This window comes from Blennius ocellaris (assembly GCF_963422515.1).
Source record: "Blennius ocellaris genome assembly, chromosome: 9".
NCBI classification, from domain to species: Eukaryota; Metazoa; Chordata; class Actinopteri; order Blenniiformes; family Blenniidae; genus Blennius; species Blennius ocellaris.
In genome coordinates, this window is record NC_137658.1 from 29,963,145 (window position 1) to 29,989,677 (window position 26,533).

General features: G+C 47.3%; 1 protein-coding gene across 2 annotated transcripts in view; it reads right to left on the reverse strand.

The window, feature by feature from the left end:
* Positions 1 to 26,533, reverse strand: part of fbxo38 (F-box protein 38) — a 184,440-nt gene that overhangs the window by 101,869 nt on the left and 56,038 nt on the right. For both annotated transcript variants that reach the window (XM_080502309.1, XM_080502308.1), the window contains exons 2-3: positions 7,447 to 7,656; positions 5,381 to 5,514 (exon numbers count right to left, since the gene is read on the reverse strand). In XM_080502309.1, the coding sequence (XP_080358435.1) occupies positions 5,381 to 5,514; positions 7,447 to 7,580 (268 nt within the window). In that variant the 5' untranslated portion in view covers positions 7,581 to 7,656. The remainder of the gene's footprint in view (positions 1 to 5,380; positions 5,515 to 7,446; positions 7,657 to 26,533) is intronic.

Sequence of the window (26,533 nt, forward strand, 5' to 3'; positions counted from 1 at the left end):
CTCAGACCCCTCTGTACTTGCAAATTTCAAGCTCATCTCTAAGCTTCCTTAGAAAATAATTTATTGTCAGTTAAAGTCATTCTTGGATAACCACAACATTCTGGAGGTGTATCCATCTGGGCTTAAAACCCTTCACAGCTCTGAGTCGGCACTATTTAAGGTTTTTAATGATATCTTCCTTGCCCCAGACGCTGGCTGCGATGTTGCTCTGGATCTGTTGGACCGTACAGCCGCCTTCGACACAGTGGACCACCAGATCCTCCTGTCTCGTCTGGAGACCTTGGTGGGCATAAAGGGCAGTGCCTCAAATTGGTCTACGTCCTATCTAGCAGAGAGTACTTTCTGTGTCTGTGTAGTAACTGAAGAGTCCTCTGCAGCACCTCTTACATGTGGAGTGCCTCAAGGCTCTATACTTGGCCCTCTTTTATTCTCCCTCTACATACTTCCTCTTGGAACGATTCTCCGGAAACATGGCATCACCTTTCATTTTTATGCCGACGACAGCCAAATGTATTTTCCTCTTAATCAAGGAAACGCTTTATCTGTCAAACTGGTCCTCGATTGCATTGTTGAAATTAAGGCATGGATGTCCCCAAATGTTTTACATTTAAACAATGATAAGACCAAAGTTGTGTTGTTTGGGCCAAGTGATTCCACCAAGGTATAGGTTGATCTGGGTCCTTTAAGTCAACACCTAACACACTCAGCATAAAACCTCGGTGTTAGACTGGAATTTTGATCTTAAACTGGATCGACAAATATAATCAGTGGTCAAGTCCAGCTTTTTCCAGTTGAGACAACAAGCCAAAGTGAAATCTTTTCTGTCATTGCATCACTTTGAGATTTTAATCCATGCTTTTATCACCACTCGTTTAGATTACTGCAAGGTGCTTTATGTTGGGCTCAGCCAGGCTTCATCACACCTTCAGCTGATTCAAAATGCCACCGCTCGACTTTTAACATCCATCCATCCATCATCTGCTGCTTATCCAGGCCGGGTCGCGGAGGCAGCAGTCCGAGCAGAGTTGCCAAGACTTCCCTCACCCCAGACTCTTCCTCCAGCTCTTCTGGTGGCACCCCAAGGTGTTCCCAGGCCATAGAGAGACATAGTCCCTCCAGCGTGTCCTGGGTCTGCCCCGAGGCCTCCTGCCAGAGGGACATGCCCAGAACACCTCCCTAGGGAGGCGTCCGGGGGGGCATCTGAAACAGATGCCCGAGCCACCTCAGCTGGCTCCTCTGGATGTGGAGGAGCAGTGGCTCTACTCCGAGCTCCTCCCTGGTGACTGAGCTCCTCACCCTATCTCTAAGGGTGACTGAGCCCCTCACCCTATCTCTAAGGGTGACTGAGCTCCTCCCCCTATCTCTAAGGGTGACTGAGCTCCTCCCCCTATCTCTAAGGGTGACTGAGCTCCTCACCCTATCTCTAAGGGTGACTGAGCTCCTCCCCCTATCTCTAAGGGTACGCCCAGCCACCCTACGGAGGAAGCTCATTTCAGCCGCTTGTATCCGGGATCTCGTTCTTTCGGTCATGACCCATAGTTCATGACCATAGGTGAGGGTAGGAACGAAGATCGACCGGTAAATCGAGAGCTTCGCTTTTTGTCTCAGCTCCTTCTTCACCACGACGGACCGATACAACGTCTGCATAACTGCAGACGCTGCACCGATCCGCCTGTCGATCTCATGGTCCATCTTTCCCCCACTCGTGAACAAGACCCCAAGATACTTGAACTCCTCCACTTGGGACAAGGGCACTCCACCGACCTGGAGGGGGCAAGCCACCTTTTTCCAGTCGAGAACCATGGCCTCGGATTTCGAGGTGCTGATCCTCATCCCAGCTGCTTCACACTCGGCTGCGAACCGCGTCAGTGCACGCTGAAGGTCCAGGTTCGATGGAGCCAACAGAACCACATCATCTGTAAAAAGCAGAGACGAAATCCCACGGTCCCCAAACCGGACCCCCTCCGGCCCCTCGTTGTGCCTAGAGATTCTGTCCATATATGTAATAAACAGAATCGGTGACAAAGGACAACCCTGCTGGAGGCCAACGTGCACTGGGAACAGGTCCGACTTACTGCTGGCAATGCGAACCAAACTCCTGCTCCGGGAATACAAAGACCGAACAGCCATGAACAAAGGGCCATACTCCACACTCCCGGAGCGCCCTCCACAGGACGTCTCGAGGGACGTGGTCAAAGACCTTCTCCAGATCCACAACACACATGTGGACTGGTTGGGTGAACTCCCATGAACCCTCAAGCACCTGGTGGACTTTTAACAGGGACCAAAAAACATGAGCACATCACACCAGTTTTAGCATCGGTTCACTGGCTCCCAGTCTGCATGAGGATCAATTTTTAAATTATTTTATTTGTTTATAAATGCCTTCACACAGTACTTATCAGATCTGATCCGGCCATACACTCCCTCACACTCTCTCAGGTCGGCAGATCAGTAATTGCTGTTTGTCCCCAAAACCAAGAGGAAGCAGAGAGGTGATTGCTCTTTTTCATCATTGCCCCAAAATTGTGGTATGAGTTGCCTTTACTCATCAAACAGGCCGACTCCCTTCCTGTTTTTAAAACGTCTCTGAAAATGCACTTTTTATGCTTGGCTTTTAACTCAGTCCAAGAGGCTGATTTTTATGGTTTTCTTACAGTTTTTAATTAATTTGTATTTTTTTTTTAATTGTCTTTATTGTTCTACATCTTTTATTCTGTGTTGTTAAGTTATTTTTATTTATTTGTGTATTCTTTCTGCTCCTGTCGATGTTCAGCACTGTGGTCAACTGTGTTCGTTTTTAAAGTGCTCTATAAATAAAGTTGAGTTGAGTGTTCATAGTGACATGTGGACAGAATTTCTTTTGAGAATGTCGGAGAGAAAAAAATATCGTTTTGGCTTATGTGGAGAAGGCCTAATGTCTACCGACTCCCTGCAGGTCACCCGGCTCCAGAGGCGGTTGTTGTTAACCGGGGCCTCAACCGATCATTGTTTTGGCACAAGTTTTATGCCAGATGCCCTTCCTGATGCAACCCTGACTATTTAGCCGGGCTGGGGGCTGGCACTTAAAGCACCTAGGCTCACTGGCAGGTTTAAAAGTCAACAAATAAATAACTAAATAGAAGGAACCACTAAAAATGCCACAACAAAGACTTGTTGAAAATACGATTAAAAAGGGAACAATAAAAAAATAAAAATCAGGTCAACTTTATTAGACAACAAGACCCAAGAGTAAAGTGCAATTAAGACCGATTTAGAAAACAAATGGCAGCAGGACCAAAGTTGCTCCTGTAGTGGCTCGTCTGAAGATTTGGGATGTGGAATCTCTGTCCAGATAGCAGGAGCTGGAACTCTATGGCCAGGAGATGGGAGCCATCTCCAGAAATGGACCTTACAGTCACTGTGGCTGCCTGTTGCACAGCGACTGTAAGCTCAGCTGTGATGCTCCAATCAGCCGCCTGAAACAGGACAACTTTTGCAGACAACACAGATGCTTGTGTCCCTTCTTGTTCACCGCCTCAGTTTTTCTTTAAAGTTTAACCTTGAGTCAATGATAGTCCCCAGATATTTATGTGATTGCACTTGCTTGATAATTTGTCCCTTGATGATGGTGGGCTCAGGTTTATTTGTGTTTTTCCAGAAGTCAATGCCATGTCCTTGGTTTTGGATATATTGTGCTGTAGGTGTGCATCTTCACACCACCTGACAAAGTTGTGAAGGAGCGGGCCATAGCTTTTTTCATTTGCCTATAGCAGGCTCACAATCGGAGTCATTGGCATATTTTAAAATGAATCAGTCTTAAAAAGTGCCCTGACACATATTAGTTTAAAGAATAAATAACAATGGTAAGAGCCCACCCCCTAGTGGTGAGACCTTGTAGGAGCACAGTTTAGGAGATAAAAACCCATTGACCCAGACCCCCTGTGTCCTGTTTGTTAAATAGTTTAAAATCCAGCCCACAAGATAATTACTAGGTTTCCAATGTTCTGAAAATCTCTGGGTTATAATGTATGGCTGAGTCGTACTAAAAGCAAAAGAAAATTCAACAAATCAAAGCCGTGCATGACACCCGCTCCCCTGCAGGTGATTAAAAACCATGATAACCAGAGTGAGTGTAGCATCCTCCACTCTTCTTCTGGGCCTGAAGACAAACTGGGATGGATCAATTGCATTCTTATTATTTACCAAAATTTCAGACCGCACCAGTTATTCAAAGGTTTTAATAATGATTGATGTCAAGGCCACTGGTCTGAAGTCAGTGAGAGTCGTGGGACGATTGGATTTAGGGACTGGGACAATGACAGCACCCTTCCAGAGCCTGAGGGCCTGCTGTGCTTCCAAGGATCTGTTCAAAGTTTTTTTATGAAAAACTGGGCTGAGTTGTGCACAGGTTTTCAGTTGCCGGCCACAGATTTGATCTGGTCCATGACTTTTGTTAACATTTGTGCAGTTAAGGCTTTTTCCACCTCCTCGGGTTTTATAGAGAAATGCTGGTTGTCACACAGTTAGTTTAGCTTAGTTTCTGTGTGTCATTTCTATGATCAAGCAAATTAAATGAGTATAAAAGCAATCAAGAGCATTGTCGGAGCTGAAGCCATTTAAAGTGACATTAGTGCAATCTCTTGTGTTCTGGAGGCCCGTTATAGTGTCCATACTGGACCAGGCTGAGCCAAGGCAGTGAGAAGCCATTCTGTTCTATCGCTCTGTTTTACTTTTAAAATCACAATTTTAAGATCTTTGGTGGCTGACTGTAGGTCTGATGCTCCTCTTTGTTGGAATGCTGGAGTTGTATGGATGTACATATGGATTGTGCATGTCCATAAATATGAAGAAACAAAGCCATAAGAGAGGGGTAATAAGAACAAACCCTGGACTTTTTTGTGTGTGTGTCGTTTTGTTTTGTTTTGTTTGGTCATGGCAATCATGTCTTCTCACACTGTTTATGGCCTTGTTCACACTGCAGGGAAATGCGAAGCAATTCAGATTCTTTACCCACAATGACTCGTGTGAAATCAGGTCGCCTTTGAAATGATCATGCAAAAATATTGGATCCCAGCAAAAAATCGGAATTTTAGGATCACGGCCTGCGGCGTGAACGTAGCCTATGTCACATGAGAACCTGTTTAAATAACATATATTACAGCTGTATTATCATATTATCATAGCTGTATTAAGAGTAGTTTCCTCAGTTTACCTGTATGATATATGATAAGAAATCAGCAAACAACAAAGGAATTGGTGGAAATAGAAAAAGGTCAGGAATGTTTTTTAATATAAATAAATCAGTGTTGTCTTCATTTTAGAAATGCTTTGCTGCTGGCGATGAAGTTTGCGTAAAGGACGTCTTCAGGCCCTAAACGTTACAGCAGATGGCACTAACCTGAAGGCATGTACTCCCACCAGCGGCCGGCACACAGATCCACCACTTTGACCACTCGCAGGTACAAAGTGACAGCTTCTCGAAGTTTCCGAGACAGGCACTCCATGCACATGATGTCCTTCATAGGGAGGTACCTGAAAAACACAGCAGGGACTCACTGAGCTCACCTGATGGTTTCCTCCAGCTGAGTCACAATGTGGAATGTTGAATCAATGACAGACGAAAATACCTAATTCTGTATGATTACTCACATGTGAAAAACATTCATCCAGCAGAGACTGTGCAGACATCTCTGCAAGTAGTGTGTGAGTACGCTTGTTTCACGCTTTACATTGAGGGGGAAAATGCAACCAACCGCATCGTCGAAGATGGAAGTGAAGTGAGCCTGTGTGATCTGCTGGTATCTGGTTCTAAGAATATAAAGCCTCGGTTCTACCGCACAAAAAGTGCGGGGACGGAACGGAGCGGTACGGAGCATAACCGGAGCCAAATCTGGTACCCGTTTCCACCGCAGAAAGGAGCTTTAAAAGTGGGCGGGGCTTAAGAGCTCCGCAGATATGTGACGTTACAACTGTCTTCTCAGCTTGGCGGCAGATCTAGATCTTATGAATCCTCTGTTGTTGTTTACATCCTCCACTTTGCACTTGTTATTTTTTGCAGCAGCAGAGCTGCAGCCACAACTTCCATGTTGGTTCTGAAAGAGCGAATGCTCCGGCAACTTGCCCCGCACCCGAGCGCCCCGGCTGGCTGCGGCACAGAGCTGCACTGGTGCACTGCTCTGGGACACGGGAGCCTTGAGCTTTCTGCTCAAACGCAAGAGTAGCCACTCTACTCCAGCGCTGATCACCGAACAGAACGCTGACCACCTCTGCCTCGTGTTTGAACAGAAACCACAGACCCACCGGGGCGCGGTGCACCCACCGGCGTGGTTTCTGTTCAAACGCAAAGCAGAGGTGGTCAGCGTTCTGTTCAACCGCAGTCAGTGCTGCTGCATTGCAGGGATGGACCGCAGACGCGATGCAGAGAAGCTCGGAGCCTCCGAGTGCACCGGTGCGGCTCTGTGCCGCAGCCAGACGGGGCGCTCAGGTGCGGGGCAAGTCGCCGGAGCGTTCGCTCTCTCAGAACCAACATGGAAGTTGTGGCTGCAGTTATGCTGCAAACAGAAAGCTCCAACGCGATGCAAAGTCCCAAGCCCCACAACAAACACTAAAGTTGAGCAGCAAAGAAAAGAAAAGGAAAATAAAAACAACCAGAGCACAGCTGACCACACTGACAGCAGAGGCTTCATCCAGCTGACACATTAACGTATTGAGGGCGTGTAGTAAATCACTGACCAATCAGCAGACAGACATTAAAATATTGAGGGCGTGTAGTAAATCACTGACCAATCAGCATAGAGACATTAAAATATTGAGGGCGTGTAGTAAATCACGGACCAATCAGCAGACAGCTCCTCAACCTCAGACCCGTTCCATGGTCCTGGTACCCCAACGGAAGGGGAGCGGAGAAGCGACCGCCTTTGGAGAGGTTGTTCCCGCATTCCTGCAGTGGAAACTCAAACCGGAACGGACTAAACCGGTCTATCCCTGCACTTTTTGTGCGGTGGAAACGGGGCTTTTGAATCCCGATGACTCAGAACTCCTGGAGTGAAATACATACATACTTCTTTCGTGAAGTATATATTTCATAAGTCTTACTAAAGACGTGAATGAAGCACAAATTGACTGCAGCATTTTATTTTCTGTAATTTTCTCATGAAATTGAGCTCCGACTCAGTCCTTCAACACCTAAGTCCTCCCATGATTCAGCTGTGGAAGAGAGTGGTGAATGGAGCATTGATGCATTTTTGGACTGAAATGACTAGAGTAATGTTAACTTCCCCAGCCTTCTCCTTCATACGGACATATGTGGAAGACTCCTGGTTATCTCAGATGTCATCAATGGCTTTTTGTTTGTGACTGTCTTTTCTTTGAGGGGCTATAAAGCCCTTCCTATGACCTCCTCATATCAATGCCATTCCAGTGGCACACAGCAGGTGCTTGGGGTGCAGCTGGAGGGGGTTGTACCTGAATATATGACAGAGGACCTCGTGGGACAGCTCGTTGATGTAGTCTTTGTGCTCACTGGGTCTCAGGATGTGCTCCCCTCCACTGCTGCCCCCTGCAGGCTGAAGTTTGGAAGCTTTCCTCCTTGGTGCCATGACGTCTGAGACACTGCCGCCCAGTCTCCTGCACACACACTTCAGAGGCTCCTCCTCTCCAGCATGAAGCTCACTTCTGGACAGAACATGATGGGAGACAACAGGAGACACTGTGAGACACCATCAGGTTTCCCGGAGACACCATCAGGTTTCCCTGAAGACACCATCAGGTACTGAACCTGCTTCGATTCAGGGTGAATTAGAGGGAATTGATTAAATAGAACTCAAACACAGGACCACTGAGGCCACATGCTACAACTCTTGTCATTCATCTTAAAACGGATTAACAGGGTTTCCGGTTATGGCGGCGTGCCGAGTGGTCATGCTTTAGCTTATTCCTCTACTGCTATGCCTAAGTCTTGAGAAAACTCTCATTCTTGGACTGTGTTGAATAAAACACTTGAAATAGAATAAGATTATATAAAATATTAATTAATAGTGATTAATAAAGAGATTGAGGTTTTAAAAATAGAACTAGTTTATTATGAGATGACGACATCAGGCAGACCCCCACATTGTCCAAAATGAACAAAAAACTGTACTGCTTCCTGTACTGACCATACACTAATCTCAAGCTGTCTTTTGAGCGAATACATGCAGACATTTGTACATTTCATACTACCACATCTGCCCAGGGTGGCGCTTGCTGATAACGTTTTGCATTATTACTGGCTGCAAGTTTCTCCCGTCACAGTGTAAATAAGTTTGGAAGCTAACATGAGCTTCGTGGAACGCTAGCATGGTTGTGTGAGGTGAACAGGAGGCTACGAGTGGTTTAATGCCTCTGAATGTCCCGAAGCAGCAGTGCTCACTCGAGTTTAACTTCAGGAAGGTGTGTGGTTTTACTTCAGGAGAGTGTAGAGACTGAAGGTGTGTGGTTTTACTTCAGGAGAGTGTAGAAACTGAAGGTGTGTGGTTTTACTTCAGGAGAGTGTAGAAACTGAAGGTGTGTGGTTTTACTTCAGGAGAGTGTAGAGACTGAAGGTGTGTGGTTTTACTTCAGGAGAGTGTAGAGACTGAAGGTGTGTGGTTTTACTTCAGGAGAGTGTAGAAACTGAAGGTGTGTGGTTTTACTTCAGGAGAGTGTAGAGACTGAAGGTGTGTGGTTTTACTTCAGGAGAGTGTAGAGACTGAAGGTGTGTGGTTTTACTTCAGGAGAGTGTAGAAACTGAAGGTGTGTGGTTTTACTTCAGGAGAGTGTAGAAACTGAAGGTGTGTGGTTTTACTTCAGGAGAGTGTAGAAACTGAAGGTGTGTGGTTCTACTTCAGGAGAGTGTAGAAACTGAAGGTGTGTGGTTCTACTTCAGGAGAGTGTAGAAACTGAAGGTGTGTGGTGAAGCTTCGTCTCATCTGATTATGAAGTGTACGTCTTTTTTGCCCCTCTTCCTATTACTTTTCCCTTTCAAGTACTTTCCAAGTGTTTTTGAGCATCAAGCACTTTTCTTCAACATAAACTATTTGATTTGGGATTTTTTTATCCATGTATTTTATCCGTCCATCCAGCCATCCCATATTGTACTTTGTCCATGTAGAGTTGCCATAGTTCATATTGTGTGTAGGCATAAAGGACCATGGGGCCTCCCGGCCCCAGAATGATGACGAATAAAGTTCAAGAGGACGGATTAGTAAAGAAATACTTTATTAAATTATTAACATACAAGATAAATAATGAAAAACATAACTATCTAAACTGTATGCAAAATTTACATACAATATATAAAAGCCAGAAAAACAATCCCAACTTGAAATGTACAAAGTTTTAAAACAAATGCTCAACATTTGAAATGTGTATCGAATAATTAATGAACATTAATTTGTAGTAACAACTTTGATGCTTCATGTTAACATTTAGTAGTGTTGTACAGAGAGGTTAAGAGACTCCTCCCACTTTAAAGCAGTGATGAAAGCAGCTGGCTGCAGTATCCATGGCAACACTGGCCAGCCTGGAAGTGTCGCAATGCCAGTGGACGGCACATGTGACCACTGCATCTCTAATTTATTCCATTTAATTTTCAATTGTAATCCTGATCAGTCATCCCAGTTTTTTATCAAATGTACCTATAATGAGATTACACATTTTTTAGGTATTGTAACGGATTAGTTAAATTGTTTTGTATCCTAATTACGTAACGCCGCTACATGTAATCCGTTACTACACAACCCTGTGTGTGTGTACTTAAATATAGATTATCTATTTTCTGTGACTATATTTTCATAAGGTATCATTTATATTATCATAGGCTGTGTATGTATATATACACTGCTCCAAAAAATAAAGGGAGCACTTAAACAACACAATGCAACTCCAAGTCAATCACACTTCTGTGAAATCCAACTGTTTCACCTGCTGTTGTGCAAATGGAAAAGACAACAGGTGGAAATTATAGGCAATTAGCAAGACAACCCAAATAAAGGAGTGGTTCTGCAGGTGGTTCCACAGACCACTTCTCAGTTCCTCTGCTCTCTGGCTGAGGTGTTGGTCACTTTTGAATGCTGGCGGTGCTTCACTCTCATGCTAGCATGAGACGGAGTCTACAACCACACAAGTGGCTCAGGTAGTGCAGCTCATCCAGGATGGAACATCAATACCAGCAGTGGCAGGAAGGTTTGCTGTGTCTCTCAGCTTAGTGTCCAGAGCAAGGAGGACATACCAGGAGACAGGCCAGGACACCAGGAGACGTGGAGGAGGCCGCAGGAGGGCAACAAGCCAGCAGCAGGACTGCTACCTCCTACGTCCACAGGTGGGGGTTGTGCTTACAGCCCAACACCGTGCAGGACGTTTGGCATTTGCCAGAGAACACCAAGAAGGGCAAATTGGCCACTGGCACCCTGTGGTCTTCACTGATGAGAGAAGGTTCTCACTGAGCACATGTGGCAGACGTGACAGAGTCTGGAGACCCTGTGGAGAACGTTCTGCTGCAGGAACCTCCTCCAGCATGAGCGCTTTGGCAGTGGGTCAGTAATGGTCGGGGGTCATTTCTCTGGGGGCCACAGCCTCCATGTGCTCCAGAGGTAGCCTGACTGCCATTAGGTACCGAGATGAGGTCCTCAGACCCCTGGTGAGACCACCACTAGGTACTGAGATGAGGTCCTCAGACCCCTGGTGAGACCACCATTAGGTACTGAGATGAGGTCCTCAGACCCCTGGTGAGACCACCACTAGGTACTGAGATGAGGTCCTCAGACCCCTGGTGAGACCACCACTAGGTACTGAGATGAGGTCCTCAGACCCCTGGTGAGACCACCACTAGGTACTGAGATGAGGTCCTCAGACCCCTGGTGAGACCACCACTAGGTACTGAGATGAGGTCCTCAGACCCCTGGTGAGACCACCACTAGGTACTGAGATGAGGTCCTCAGACCCCTGGTGAGACCACCACTAGGTACTGAGATGAGGTCCTCAGACCCCTGGTGAGACCACCATTAGGTACTGAGATGAGGTCCTCAGACCCCTGGTGAGACCACCATTAGGTTCTGAGATGAGGTCCTCAGACCCCTGGTGAGACCACCATTAGGTACTGAGATGAGGTCCTCAGACCCCTGGTGAGACCACCACTAGGTACTGAGATGAGGTCCTCAGACCCCTGGTGAGACCACCATTAGGTTCTGAGATGAGGTCCTCAGACCCCTGGTGAGACCACCATTAGGTACTGAGATGAGGTCCTCAGACCCCTGGTGAGACCACCACTAGGTACCGAGATGAGGTCCTCAGACCCCTGGTGAGACCACCACTAGGTACTGAGATGAGGTCCTCAGACCCCTGGTGAGACCACCACTAGGTACTGAGATGAGGTCCTCAGACCCCTGGTGAGACCACCACTAGGTACCGAGATGAGGTCCTCAGACCCCTGGTGAGACCACCACTAGGTACTGAGATGAGGTCCTCAGACCCCTGGTGAGACCACCACTAGGTACTGAGATGAGGTCCTCAGACCCCTGGTGAGACCACCATTAGGTACTGAGATGAGGTCCTCAGACCCCTGGTGAGACCACCACTAGGTACCGAGATGAGGTCCTCAGACCCCTGGTGAGACCACCATTAGGTACTGAGATGAGGTCCTCAGACCCCTGGTGAGACCACCACTAGGTACCGAGATGAGGTCCTCAGACCCCTGGTGAGACCACCATTAGGTACTGAGATGAGGTCCTCAGACCCCTGGTGAGACCACCACTAGGTACTGAGATGAGGTCCTCAGACCCCTGGTGAGACCACCACTAGGTACTGAGATGAGGTCCTCAGACCCCTGGTGAGACCACCACTAGGTACCGAGATGAGGTCCTCAGACCCCTGGTGAGACCACCACTAGGTACCGAGATGAGGTCCTCAGACCCCTGGTGAGACCACCATTAGGTACTGAGATGAGGTCCTCAGACCCCTGGTGAGACCACCATTAGGTACTGAGATGAGGTCCTCAGACCCCTGGTGAGACCACCACTAGGTACCGAGATGAGGTCCTCAGACCCCTGGTGAGACCACCATTAGGTACTGAGATGAGGTCCTCAGACCCCTGGTGAGACCACCATTAGTTACCGAGATGAGGTCCTCAGACCCCTGGTGAGACCACCACTAGGTACTGAGATGAGGTCCTCAGACCCCTGGTGAGACCACCATTAGGTACTGAGATGAGGTCCTCAGACCCCTGGTGAGACCACCATTAGGTACTGAGATGAGGTCCTCAGACCCCTGGTGAGACCACATTAGGTACTGAGATGAGGTCCTCAGACCCCTGGTGAGACCACCACTAGGTACTGAGATGAGGTCCTCAGACCCCTGGTGAGACCAAATTAGGTACTGAGATGAGGTCCTCAGACCCCTGGTGAGACCAGATGCTGGTGTGGTTGGCTCTGAGTTCCTCCTAATGAGACCATGCTAGACCTCCTGTGGCTGGAGTGTCAGCAGTTCCTGCAAGACGAAGACCTTGATGCTCTGGACCGGCCCGCCCAGTCCCCAGACCTGAATCCAGTTGAGCACATCTGGGACACCATGACTTGCTCCATCCACCAAGGCCACGTTGCACCTCAGACCGTCCAGGAGTTGGCAGATGCTTTAGTCCAGGTCTGGGAGGAGACCCCTCAGGAGACCCTCCCTAACTCATCAGGAGCCCAGGCGTTGTAGGGAGGTCCTACAGGTGGAGGCCACGCCCACTACTGAGCCTCATTCTGACTGGTTGTAAGGACATTACATCCCCTACTTCATCAGGAGCCCAGGTGTTGTAGGGAGGTCCTACAGGTGGAGGCCACGCCCACTACTGAGCCTCATTCTGACTGGTTGTAAGGACATTACATTCCCTACTTCATCAGGAGCCCAGGCGTTGTAGGCAGGTCCTACAGGTGGAGGCCACGCCCACTACTGAGCCTCATTCTAACTGGTTGTAAGGACATTACATTCCCTACTTCCTCAGGAGCCCAGGCGTTGTAGGGAGGTCCTACAGGTGGAGGCCACGCCCACTACTGAGCCTCATTCTGACTGGTTGTAAGGACATTACATCCCCTACTTCATCAGGAGCCCAGGTGTTGTAGGGAGGTCCTACAGGTGGAGGCCACGCCCACTACTGAGCCTCATTCTGACTGGTTGTAAGGACATTACATTCCCTACTTCATCAGGAGCCCAAGCGTTGTAGGGAGGTCCTACAGGTGGAGGCCACGCCCACTACTGAGCCTCATTCTGACTGGTTGTAAGGACATTACATTCCCTACTTCATCAGGAGCCCAGGTGTTGTAGGGAGGTCCTACAGGTGGAGGCCACGCCCACTACTGAGCCTCATTCTGACTGCTTGTAAGGACATTACATTCCCTACTTCATCAGGAGCCCAGGCGTTGTAGGGAGGTCCTACAGGTGGAGGCCACGCCCACTACTGAGCCTCATTCTGACTGCTTGTAAGGACATTACATTCCCTACTTCATCAGGAGCCCAGGCGTTGTAGGGAGGTCCTACAGGTGGAGGCCACGCCCACTACTGAGCCTCATTCTGACTGGTTGTAAGGACATTACATTCCCTACTTCCTCAGGAGCCCAGGCGTTGTAGGGAGGTAATACAGGTGGAGGCCACGCCCACTACTGAGCCTCATTCTGACTGGTTGTAAGGACATTACATTCCCTACCTCATCAGGAGCCCAGGCGTTGTAGGGAGGTCCTACAGGTGGAGGCCACGCCCACTACTGAGCCTCATTCTGACTGCTTGTAAGGACATTACATTCCCTACCTCATCAGGAGCCCAGGCGTTGTAGGGAGGTCCTACAGGTGGAGGCCACGCCCACTACTGAGCCTCATTCTGACTGCTTGTAAGGACATTACATTCCCTACTTCCTCAGGAGCCCAGGCGTTGTAGGGAGGTCCTACAGGTGGAGGCCACGCCCACTACTGAGCCTCATTCTGACTGGTTGTAAGGACATTACATTCCCTACCTCATCAGGAGCCCAGGTGTTGTAGGGAGGTCCTACAGGTGGAGGCCACGCCCACTACTGAGCCTCATTCTGACTGGTTGTAAGGACATTACATTCCCTACTTCCTCAGGAGCCCAGGTGTTGTAGGCAGGTCCTACAGGTGGAGGCCACGCCCACTACTGAGCCTCATTCTGACTTGTTTTAAGGACATTACATCAAAGTTGGATCAGCCTGTAGTGTTTTTCCACTTTAATTCTGAGTGTGACTCCAAATCCAGACCTCCGTGGGTTAATACATTTGATTTCCATTGATCATTTTTGTGTGATTTTGTTGTCAGCACAATCAACTATGTAAAGAACAAAGTATTTAATAGGAATATTTCATTCATTCAGATCTAGGATGTGTTATTTTAGTGTTCCATTTATTGTTTTGAGGAGTGTATATGTTGGGATCTGTAGGACCACAGAAAGTTTGTTCATTTCTGGGGAGAGACAATATTCATTTGTCATGAGACGCAGTCATGACATGAATTCTGACCCAGGAATGTGATGGCCTTTCACACCTAGAGTGGGGAAGGGGGGACATTCTCCAGGACCTTCCTCCCCCCCTTTCTGCTCAAGACTCTTCCCCCATGCAATCAGCCAGTCACTGATTGATTGAAGCTCTCAGGCTTCGACACCTCTGAATCCACACGTGGAACAAAGAGCCTGCGAAGCCAGGCTTCTCTCTCTCTTGCAAAGCAAACTCCAAGGAGGTGGGTTGCTGCAGAGCAGCTCATCCAGCGTTAGCACACAACTAACACGAGAGGCCGGCAACCAGAGGCCTTCACTCCTCAACTCATCTGCTGACCCGGCCACGAGGGTCAGACCTTCCCCTGATCCAGAGACCAGCACCCAGAGTCTGATCTCCAGGAAAACCAACCAGTTCCTCCAGGACGGACCAGGGAAACGACGCCTCACAGAACTTCTTTGTGTTTTCCTCAACCAGCAGGAAAACCATCACAGACCTGAGCGACCAGCTCCTCAGTCTGGACAAAAGGAACAACCAGGAGCTGCAAAGAAGGACTCCTGAAACATCAACTTCATCTTCTTCTCCTCAGCCTGCAGAACCAGCAACCACAGTTAGCAGGAGGTGCTAACTACAGGAGAAGACACCAGCTTCCCTCCAGCAGGACAACAACTGAACTCCTTCAAGGAAGTGGGAACAACAACTGGGCTTTACCTGAGATTAGTTAAACCTGATGCTATGATAGAACTGTTTAACTTTATGAAGATGTGTTGATTCTGTTACAGTGATTGAGTTCTATAGATAATGATATTAGGAGCCGTTATCAACCTGTAAACCAACGTTAGCTCTGCCACAGACACAGGGTCTGCATGCTAATCTTTGCTTTACTAACTAGTTAACTCACAATCCTACACATATCACATCAAAGACAACATCACACAGTAACTGAACACCATCTGACGACTCCTGACGTTTTACAAGACAAGTCTCATTCACATCAACTCATTCTAGAAATGGTCCTTTAGCAGAGACACACAGGAAGCAGATGCTAAAGACTAGCTTCTATTGTTCTTTTGCTATCAGCACATGGTGGAGACTCAGGACAGACCTCCTGTTCTCTGATAACCTCCATTTGGAATGTAGTTTCTTGTGATCCACCATCTTGTTTTGTAGTTCCATCACACGTCACACACACACACTCCCTCCAACTCTCTCTCTCTCTCTCTCTTTCTCTCCACACACACACACACACACACACACACCAAGCTGTATATAGGTAGTTAGAATCTGTTTTATTTGTTTTCATTGTTAATAAATATAATTTTTGGAATCATACTTGCTGTTTTATTAATGAGCACAAAGGTGAATGAAATGTCGACCTCTTCTGTGTTAAGAACTCCAAAATCCTTCAACCTTTACTGTTAATTCTGGTAATTGTAATTAATTTAACTATTAATTCAAATTCCTGATTAACTGTTTAGTATATCTTATGAGACTGATAGAACTGAATTGGCTATCATTTCCTGTTAAGACAGGTGGAGCGCCGAGGTTCTGATACACATCAGATTAAATTTCAACATTATTAATAACTATCTTTGATAATTATTAATCATTATCGATAGCCAACCAAAACATAAATAGTGATCCATATGAGGACATAATGGTCCCAACATATATATATATATATATATATATATAGTTTGGAAGTGGGAGCCATGTACTATATAAATGGCACACACGTTCTCTCATGCTGAATCCTCACATCGAAGTTCCGCATGTCATGCCCATGTGTAAAGCAAAAAAAAGCACATGTGCATGCCTGTGTGTGGGCGCAGTCCTGGGGCTTAATTCAAAGCACAAGTCCTGTAGCTACCGTTTTGGCGCAGGTTTATCAACATTTGAGGAAGTTTAGTGGGTGAAATTTGAGCTCAAAGTCACAAGGAGGAGGCTGCGACATATGGGCTGCGTCTCATTTCTCCCCCTTAGCCCGTCATCTTACTGAAATGCGCGTTCACAAGGGTCGAGAGGTGTACCATTTCACTACTGTGCAGAGGCGGAGGGGTGAGGGGAAGGGCTATTCACCCCTCTAAACGAGGAGTTTACAGATGCACACTTTAAACAGAGGGGTAGGAGGACATGGCGCGGAAGGACTCGCATTTCACATATATACGCTAGAGACCGTGTTTATAACATTTTATTATTACACTGTAGAGTTCCAATGTCTTCTAATATGGTGTTTTGAAAACAGGGACCCCCGAGCAAACAAAGAAGCTCATCTGCTTTCACATGGTGAATGAGGAAATATTTCTGAAGTCCCAATACAGCACAAAAACTGAGTAATCCATGTCTCCGCCTATTTCTTCACCTTGATGTGGAAAGGTGGAAAACGAAACAAAGCAGCCAAGCTCCTGCAACATGTCGAATTTGGGACGGCAGGACGATGCTCCTGCTGGAAAATCAACAAACATCCGTGGCTCAGCTCTGCTGATATAACGGTGCCGTATTATGACGTCATAACTGTGAGATGGAGCGAGAGAGGGAGGGGCTGAGCAGAGGGAGAGGGGGGTGAGCAGAGGGAGAGGGGCAGGGCTGAACAGAGGGAGAGGGGGGTGAGCAGAGGGAGAGGGGGGTGAGCAGAGGGAGAGGGGGCTGAGCAGAGGGAGAGGGGCGGGGCTGAACAGAGTGAGAAGGGGCTGAGCAGAGGGAGAGGGGCAGGGCTGAACAGAGGGAGAGGGGCGGGGCTGAACAGAGGGAGAGGGGGGTGAGCAGAGGGAGAGGGGGGTGAGCAGAGGGAGAGGGGGCTGAGCAGAGGGAGAGGGGCGGGGCTGAACGGAGGGAGAGGGGCAGGGCTGAGCAGAGGGAGAGGGGGGTGAGCAGAGGGAGAGGGGGGTGAGCAGAGGGAGAGGGGCGGGGCTGAACAGAGTGAGAAGGGGCTGAGCAGAGGGAGAGGGGCGGGGCTGAACGGAGGGAGAGGGGCAGGGCTGAGCAGAGGGAGAGGGGGTGTGCGGAGGGAGAGGGGAGGGGCTGAGCAGAGGGAGAAGGGGTGAGCAGAGGGAGAGGGGTGTCCCAAATCTAAGGGCTGAAACATATCCCTTTGCCCTCGTTTTGGAGGTGAAGGGCTAAGGGGTAGGCGGAGGCGTACAAAAGAGAATTGGGATTGGGCCTTAGAGTTGGTAACTGTGAAGGCTAATTTAAAAAAAAAACTAACAAACAAAAAAACACTGCACTAATCAAAAAGTTGAACCAAAGATTTGATTTGAGTCTGCTCTATCATGATATAGCGTTTTGAAGGAGATAAGACGTTTACCATCAGAGGAGAGAGCTTTTAAACTGCAGCAAGAGAGCGGGATTTGGTGTTCGGAACTTTGATGGCGAATAAAAACACCGTTCGACTACTGAAAATGATATTCTAGATTATTGAGGAGAGTTTCCTCTATCATTTGTTAGGCTTTTGGACTCAGAGACGCTGCTCACCTGCACGTGGAGAAGCCTGTTATCCCCTTTTCCGCGGGGCTCCGGAGAAAGCGCAGGGGCTGCAGAGGTGGACGTACGAAGCGGAGGAGGCCGTTTTTCCCCGGTATCGTCATGGGTAACGTACGCTTCATCTCCAACAAGATGGAGGAGCTGGCCGCGCTGACCCACCACCAAAGGGCTTACCGGGAGTGCGGACTCATGTGCTTCACGGAGACATGGCTAAGTGGACAGACGCCGGACGCTGTGGTCTCCGTGGACGGATTCAAACTTGTGCGTGCAGACCGGTGTGTGGCGGGGAGCGGAAAGAGGAAAGGCGGAGGACTCGTGGTCTTTGTGAACGAACATTGGTGTAACTCGGACCACGTGCACGTGAAAGAACAAGTCTGTTCCCCGGACCTGGAGTTAATGGTGGTCAGCATGAGGCCCTATTATTTGCCTAGGGAGATGTCACATGCGGTGGTTTTGTGCATATATATTCCTCCCTCTGCTGATGCGGCAGCAGCATGTGAACGTATCGGCGCCACCGTGACTCAGATCCAGACGCAGCACCCCCGCGCCCTTCTGCTTCTCAGCGGGGACTTTAACCACGCCCCTCTCTCAGCCACTCTACCTACTTTCACACAGTACGTGAAGTGCCGCACAAGAGACAATAGGACTCTGGACTTAATGTATGCGAATGTGAAGGACGCCTACACGTCTGCCCCCCTCACCCTGCTTGGGCGCTCGGATCATAACCTGGTCCACCTGAGACCGGTGTCCACACCCAAGGTGAGGAGACGGCCAGCGCAGGAGAGGACTGTCTCCACACCCAAGGTGAGGAGACGGCCAGCGCAGAAGAGGACTGTCTCCACACCCAAGGTGAGGAGACAGCCAGCGCAGGAGAGGACTGTCTCCACACCCAAGGTGAGGAGACAGCCAGCGCAGGAGAGGACTGTCTCCACACCCAAGGTGAGGAGACGGCCAGCGCAGGAGAGGACTGTCTCCACACCCAAGGTGAGGAGACGGCCAGCGCAGGAGAGGACTGTGACAGTGTGGAGTGAAGAGGCCATGAGAGGCTTAAAGACTGTTTTCAGACCACAGACTGGGACATGATGTGTGACTCTCATGGGGACGACATCGATGGCCTAACCCACTGTGTCACGGACGACATTAACTTCTTTGTGGAGAACATCGTGCCGACCCGGAAGGTCCGGAATTTCTCCAACAACCACCCCTGGGTGACCCCTGAGCTTAAAGCCCTCCTGAACCAGAAGAAAAGGGCTTTCAACTCAGGGGACAGAGAGGAGCAGAGGAGAGTCCAACACGAGCTCCAGGAGGATCAGGAGGGCCAAGAAGGACTGTGGGCAGAAACTGGAGCAGAAACTGGACCAGGGCAACGTGTGACGTGTGGAGGGGTCTAGAGAACATCTCCGGATTTGGACGTAGTGCCAGAGGGACAGCTGATGGAGACCAGCGCCGGGCGGACCAATTCAACCAATATTTCAATCGTTTTGATTCTCCCCCCACTCCCTCTGCACCCCATCCTGCTCCCATCTCTTCACACGTCTCCAGCTCAGTGGACACTGCCCCCCTCCCCAGACCACCTTCACCTGCCTCCTGCCCCCCCGCACCCACGTCTCCAGCACCCACCATACGGACTTCCTCAATCACCTGCCCTACCCCCAGCAGTCTACCCCCGTCCCCCCCTGACTGCCCCCTCTCCATCACACCGGACCAGGTGAGGAGAGAGCTGAGGCGACTGAAGCAGAGGAAAGCCACAGGACCAGACGGCATCAGTCCCAGGCTGCTGAGGACCTGTGCAGACCAGCTCTCCCAGGTCCTGGGCCTCAGCCTGGAGAAGGTCCCAGTCCTGTGGAAGACCTCCTGTGTGATCCCGGTTCCTAAAACAGCACACGCCAGGGAACCGGCCCACTACAGACCAGTCGCCCTGACCTCCCACCTGATGAAGACCATGGAGCAGCTCGTCCTCACCCACCTCCGCACTGTGGTGAGCTCCACCCTGGACCCGCTGCAGTTTGCCTACAGGCCTAACATCGGAGTAGAGGACGCCGTCATCTACCTGCAGCAGGGGGCGCTCACCCACCTGGAGCCCGGCGGGAGCCCGAGCGCTGTGAGGGTCATGTTCTTTGATTTCTCCAGCGCTTTCAACACCATCAGGCCGGCGCTGCTGCGAGGGAAGCTGGAGCATGAACATCTCACTGCATGGACCATTGACTACCTCACGGACTGACCACAGTATGTGAGTCTGAGGTGGTAGTCTGCAGCACCGGGGCCCCTCAGGGCCCCTCAGGGCACCGTCCTCTCACCGTTCCTCTTCACCATCTACACGTCGGACTTCACCTACAACACGGACAGCTGTCATCTGCAGAAGTTCTCCGATGACTCCGCCATCGTGGGCCGGGTGTCCGAGGGGAACGAACTGGAGTACCGGTCGGTCATCAGGGACTAACTGGAGTACCGGTCAGTCATCATGGACTTTGTGGACTGGTGTGATCCAACCACTTGTGCTTGAACACCAGTAAGATGAAGGAGATGGTGATGGACTTCAGGAGGAAGAGACTTCCACACACACCGGGAACATCCAGGGGGAGGACATTGAGGAGGTGGACAGTTTCAAGTACCTGGGTGTTCACCTCAACAATAAACTGGACTGGTCCCACAACACCGACGCCCTGTACAAGAAGGGCCAAAGTGGCCCCCACCTTCTGAGGAGACTGACGTCCTTCGGAGTGAGCAGGCCTCTGCTCAGGACTTTTTATGACTCTGTGGTGGCCTCTGCTCTCCACTACACTGCCATGTGCTAGGCCCCGGGCTCCTGGCCCCTGGCCCCCTGGCCCCCTGGCCCCCTGGTCTCTGGCAGCACAGAGCGGGACAAGAACAGACTGGACAAGCTGGTCAGGAGGGCCAGCTCCGTCCTGGGCCCCTGGCCCCTGGACTCTGTGAAGGAGGTAAGTGACAGGAGGGTGGTAGTTAAGGCCACCTCCATCATGGACAACACCACCCACCCACTGCACGGGACTGTAGAGGAGCTGAGGAGCTCTCAGTGGCAGACTGAGACACCCTCAGTGTAGGACGGAGCAAGTCCTTCATCCCTACTGCTGTTAGACTGTACAACAAGACTGTAAAGTAACATGCAACAGTATGTGCAACAACCCCTGCACATAGGACACTTTATTTGTAAGTGTCCTAGGTGCTTAATTTGTAAAATTAGTCACTTAATTTGTAAAATTGTATATAAGATACTCTATTCTACTAACAGTTTGCACATTCCTCTCCTTTCCTCATGTGTCCTCAAGAGCTGTATGCAACAAGTACATTTCTCCTCTGTGAGATTAATAAAGGCGATCTTATCTTATCTGAAGTCGATAGACATTTGCGCTCAGAGTAGCTAGCATTTGTAAATCTTATTTTGAAAGGCAAATTACGGAATTCCTGTCGGATTTCGATTGGGGTACCAGTGTGTGATTTGAAGGGCTTCATGAGACGAACAATTGACTTTTAGTTTGATCTCTCTACAACATTCCTAAGGGGTGCGGTCGCCGTTTAAGTGTTTTATGGTGGCCGTTGTAGTGTTTGTAGGATGTCGGATATAGGTTTGGGGTATCAGTGCATCATTTTTAGGTCTCGATGAGACGGACAATTAAGTTTTGCTTTGATCTCTCTACGACATTCCTACAGGCCGTGGTGGCCGTTTATAATTTTCTAGGTGGGGCTCGAGAGACATTTTAGCACTCTGGGGGTTCATTTTGACATGTCCTTAATTCTACCGCCAGTCTTTAGGAGCGTGCCAAATACATTTTTTGTATGTTTAGTGGATCATATTGGGCCTCAAATCCACCTAGGACGAAAAAACAAAAAAATAAAAGAATAAATATTACAAAAACAAATTGGGTCCTGGCCTCCAGGCCCATACCTCTTTCCACCAGCAAAACTTCGGCCCATCAGGTGCAACATCAGCCCCACATATAGGGCTTTTCCTCCAGAAAGAACCAGGAGCTAGTTACGGGCCGGTGCCAGGGCCAGTTCTTAAGTGAGCACTACCGTTAACGGAGTCAAGCAAGAGTCACGTCATTACGTCACTCCAAAACGTGATAAGTCACTGATTTCGCCAATCAGCACTCATATGGAAGAACAGAGGAGACAGACTGTATTCATCTGTTTGGACCGGGTCGTTCCATCTAGTCCTGACCTGAACCTCGCATGCAGACCAAAGAGATGGAAAACGTCGAGTCTCTTCTTCGTTCTATTGGTGTTTTTTCACGTCTGTCTCCGTCCGGAGCCACGGAGTGGAGAGAGCGAGAGAAAAAAAAAACATGTGAATGTGGGAGGTGCGACGGTGCTGCAGGTTGGTGAAGCCTTCCAGAGATTCATTAAAACAGAGCATACAGGATAAGTACACTGCCCTAGGCAGAGTTAAAAGCCAACCTAAAAAAATTGGTCTTGAGTTTTGATTTAAAAAGGCCGAGATCAGTGATGGTGCGAATGTCGGGGGGCAGTTTGTTCCACAGTGTGGGAGCAGCAACAGCAAAAGAGCGATCGCCCCACTGTTTATATCTCCACCTTGGAATGTCTAAAAGAAGCTGACCTGAAGAACCAGGGCCCTGCCAGGGTCACGTAGGGTTAAAATATCAGACAGGTAAGAGGGACCCAGGCCATTGATGGCATTAAAAACAAACAGAAGTTTAAAATCGATTCTGAAACGAACTGGAAGCCAGTGGAGAGACGACAGCACAGGGGGAATGTGTTCACGTCTGGGTGAGTTTGTTAGAAATCTGGCAGCGGCATTCTGGACTAATTGGAGACGTGCAATGGAAGACTGGCTGAGGCCCACATAAAGACTGGCTGAGGCCCACATAAAGACTGGCTGAGGCCGACATAAAGACTGGCTGAGGCCCACATAAAGACTGGCTGAGGCCGACATAGAGGGCATTACAGTAGTCCAGTCTTGAGCTAAAAAAAGCATGTATTGCTTTCTCAAGATCCTGTTGATTCAGGAACGGCTTCACTTTGGCCAGGAGACGGAGCTGATAAAAACTGGCTTTGACAACAGAACTAATCTGTTTATCAAATTTAAGACCGTTGTCGAACGTTACCCCAAGATTTGTAACAAGTGGTTTAAAATAGGGGGCCAGAGCACCAGAGTGTGTTTTAAAAACATTCGTCATAGGTGGTGTGCCAAACAAGATGCATTCTGTTTTCGTGTCATTCAAGTGCAAAAAGTTGTGTACCAACCACTGCTTTACATCAGTAAAACAATCCATCAGCCTTGTAAGAGCAGTGCTTTCATTGGGTCTTATGGGTAAATATATCTGCAGGTCATCAGCATAGAGGTGGAAGGACAGATTGTGTTTTCTTATAATTGATCCCAGAGGTAGCAGACACAAGGAAAACAGAACAGGGCCGAGAACACATCCCTGTGGCACCCCACAAGGGAGAGATGTGCGTGAAGAGCAGAGGTCACCAATCATCACAGAGAAGCTCCTGTTTGCCAAGTATGACCTAAAGCATTGGAGGACGGTGCCACGGATGCCAGCATACTGCTCTGGGCGAGATAGAAGGACTGCATGGTCGACTGTATCAAAGGCTGCTGTGAGGTCCAACACAGCGGGGTTCCCAACATCCAAGGACAAGGCAATGTCGTTATGCACCCTTAGTAGTGCTGACTCAGAGCTATGTCTGGATCTAAAACCAGATTGGAACTTGTCAATAGCACAATTTGTCTGTAATTGGATAAAAACAACCTTTTCTAAGACCTTAGAGATAAAAGACAAATGGGAAACAGGCCTGAAATTGGACAGCACAGAGGGGTCAAGGTGCAGTTTTTGCTGGAATTATATCTAAGGGACAGTTAGTCAAGAGATGTCGGTGGGGAATCCATGATGGTGGTGTTGCAGGCGTCGCCATACTTATTTACAGGTCGCCACCATCTTGAAATCGAGCAAGGCGGAAGCGTGACCGGAAATGACGCACAGGAAGTGACGTTCACATAAGCGACATACAGGAAGTGACGTGTAGGACTGAAAACGTAGTGAATTACGTTCACGGAGGCCGACCCACAGTAAGTTACGTTCCGATTGAACATGCAGGAAGGTACGTAGACGACATGAACACTTGGGAAGTGGCGTAGCGGGATCCACTCGCCAGATATGACGCCAAAAAGATGTCGTTCGCTGAAAAGACGCACATTTGTCGTTTCTTTTTTCCAGTCTTTCATATGTCAACAGAAGGAGGATTGTCTTCTCATAAGGTAAAGAGTTGCCTTGTTGTCTATATAGAAACGATCAGCCTGCTCTAATAAGAAGCAGTAGTTTATCACTGTTAATGAGAGAAGGAGGAGTTTTGTGGTTAAGTTAGGAGCAATGAACGTTTAAGTTGCTCTTTCTATCCTCCTTCCTTGTTTTGGTGTATTAAGTGTCATTTCCCCCAGTAACTTTTGGTGTGTTAAGAATTAAGAATTAAGAATGTGCCGACATTGAACTGCACCAGTAATCATATCATTCTGTATTAATGGATATATACAATGTATGGATTTATATATTCACTTTGTGTCACCATGTGTCTTTATGTGTAAAAGTACATTACTATTCATCCTTGGTCACTAAAATATGACTAATAATTGATTTATTATAATCAGGCATCTTAATAGGAAACTTTTCATCAGTGCATTCACATGAGAAAGTTATTAAAGGTTATGAGAGAAATTTTAAATCAAATGTATAACATAATGCAACGAATCATTTAGATGTTTGTCAATAAAGTTAAATGTTTATGTCTGTGCCACATATAGAGAACTGAAATTGCATTTATCTTCACATCTGCATTTAAAAAATAATTTCACACACTAACAATAGAAATCATTGAGCTAACATATATACAGGCTATGAATATAATAAGTTAAGAGAAGTATAAAAAGATACATAATGTAAACACTGCAGTGAAATCAACACAGTAAAGTGATCAGAAAGTTATAACAAATATAAATGATAATGATTGACTTGTTCTTTTTTCAGAGCAAATCTTATATTTTAAATATAATGAAACAACAATAATGTGAATACATCTCTTGTTTTGCAAGGTTTTTTTAATCCAGACACAGAAATGCTGGAATGGATGCAGTGCAAAGTTTGCAAAGGCTGCTGCATGTTGGTTGTGCCTTAAAATCCCACAAACATCTGGAGGAGTTATCCAGCTGTGGAGGGAAGACCACCAATGAGAGCACAAGGTACTACAACAATAGTGTGTACAGTTATTCAATAGATGTGTGTCGTATGGCAGAAATGACTGAACCACTTGGTGAGATATTTATTCTGCACTGTGTTGATGTTGTGTCTTTATATGAGCTCACTACTTTCATAAAGGTTTAATCATCATAGATAGTTTGATGTCTTTATATGAGGTCACTACTTTCATAAAGGTTTAATCATCATAGATAGTTTGATGTCTTTATATGAGATCACTACTTTCATAAAGGTTTAATCATCAACAGTAGTTTGATGTCTTTATATGAGGTCACTACTTTCATAAAGGTTTAATCATCAACAGTAGTTTGATGTCTTTATATGAGGTCACTATTCTCATAAAGGTTTAATAATCAACAGTAGTTTGATGTCTTTATATGAGGTCACTACTTTCATAAAGGTTTAATCATCAACAGTAGTTTGATGTCTTTATATGAGGTCACTACTTTCATAAAGGTTTAATCATCAACAGTAGTTTGATGTCTTTATATGAGGTCACTACTTTCATAAAGGTTTAATCATCAACAGTAGTTTGATGTCTTTATATGAGGTCACTATTCTCATAAAGGTTTAATAATCAACAGTAGTTTGATGTCTTTATATGAGGTCACTACTTTCATAAAGGTTTAATCATCAACAGTAGTTTGATGTCTTTATATAAGGTCACTACTTTCATAAAGGTTTAATCATCAACAGTAGTTTGATGTCTTTATATGAGGTCACTACTTTCATAAAGGTTTAATCATCATAGATAGTTTGATGTCTTTATATGAGGTCACTACTTTCATAAAGGTTTAATCATCATAGATAGTTTGATGTCTTTATATGAGGTCACTACTTTCATAAAGGTTTGATGTGTCTTTACATGAGGTCACTACTTTCATAAATGTTTAATGATCAACAGTAGTTTGATGTCTTTATATGATATACCTACTTTCATAAAGGTTTAATCATCAACAGTAGTTTGATGTCTTTGTATGAGGTCTCTACTTTCATAAAGGTTTAATCATCAACAGTAGTTTGATGTCTTTATATGAGGTCACTACTTTCATAAAGGTTTAATCATCATAGATAGTTTGATGTCTTTATATGAGGTCACTACTTTCATAAAGGTTTAATCATCATAGATAGTTTGATGTCTTTATATGAGGTCATTACTTTCATAAAGGTTTAATCATCAACAGTAGTTTGATGTCTTTATATGAGGTCTCTACTCTCATAAAGGTTTAATCATCAACAGTAGTTTGATGTCTTTATATGAGGTCACTACTTTCATAAAGGTTTAATCATCAACAGTAGTTTGATGTGTCTTTATATGAGGTCACTACTTTCATAAAGGTTTAATCATCAA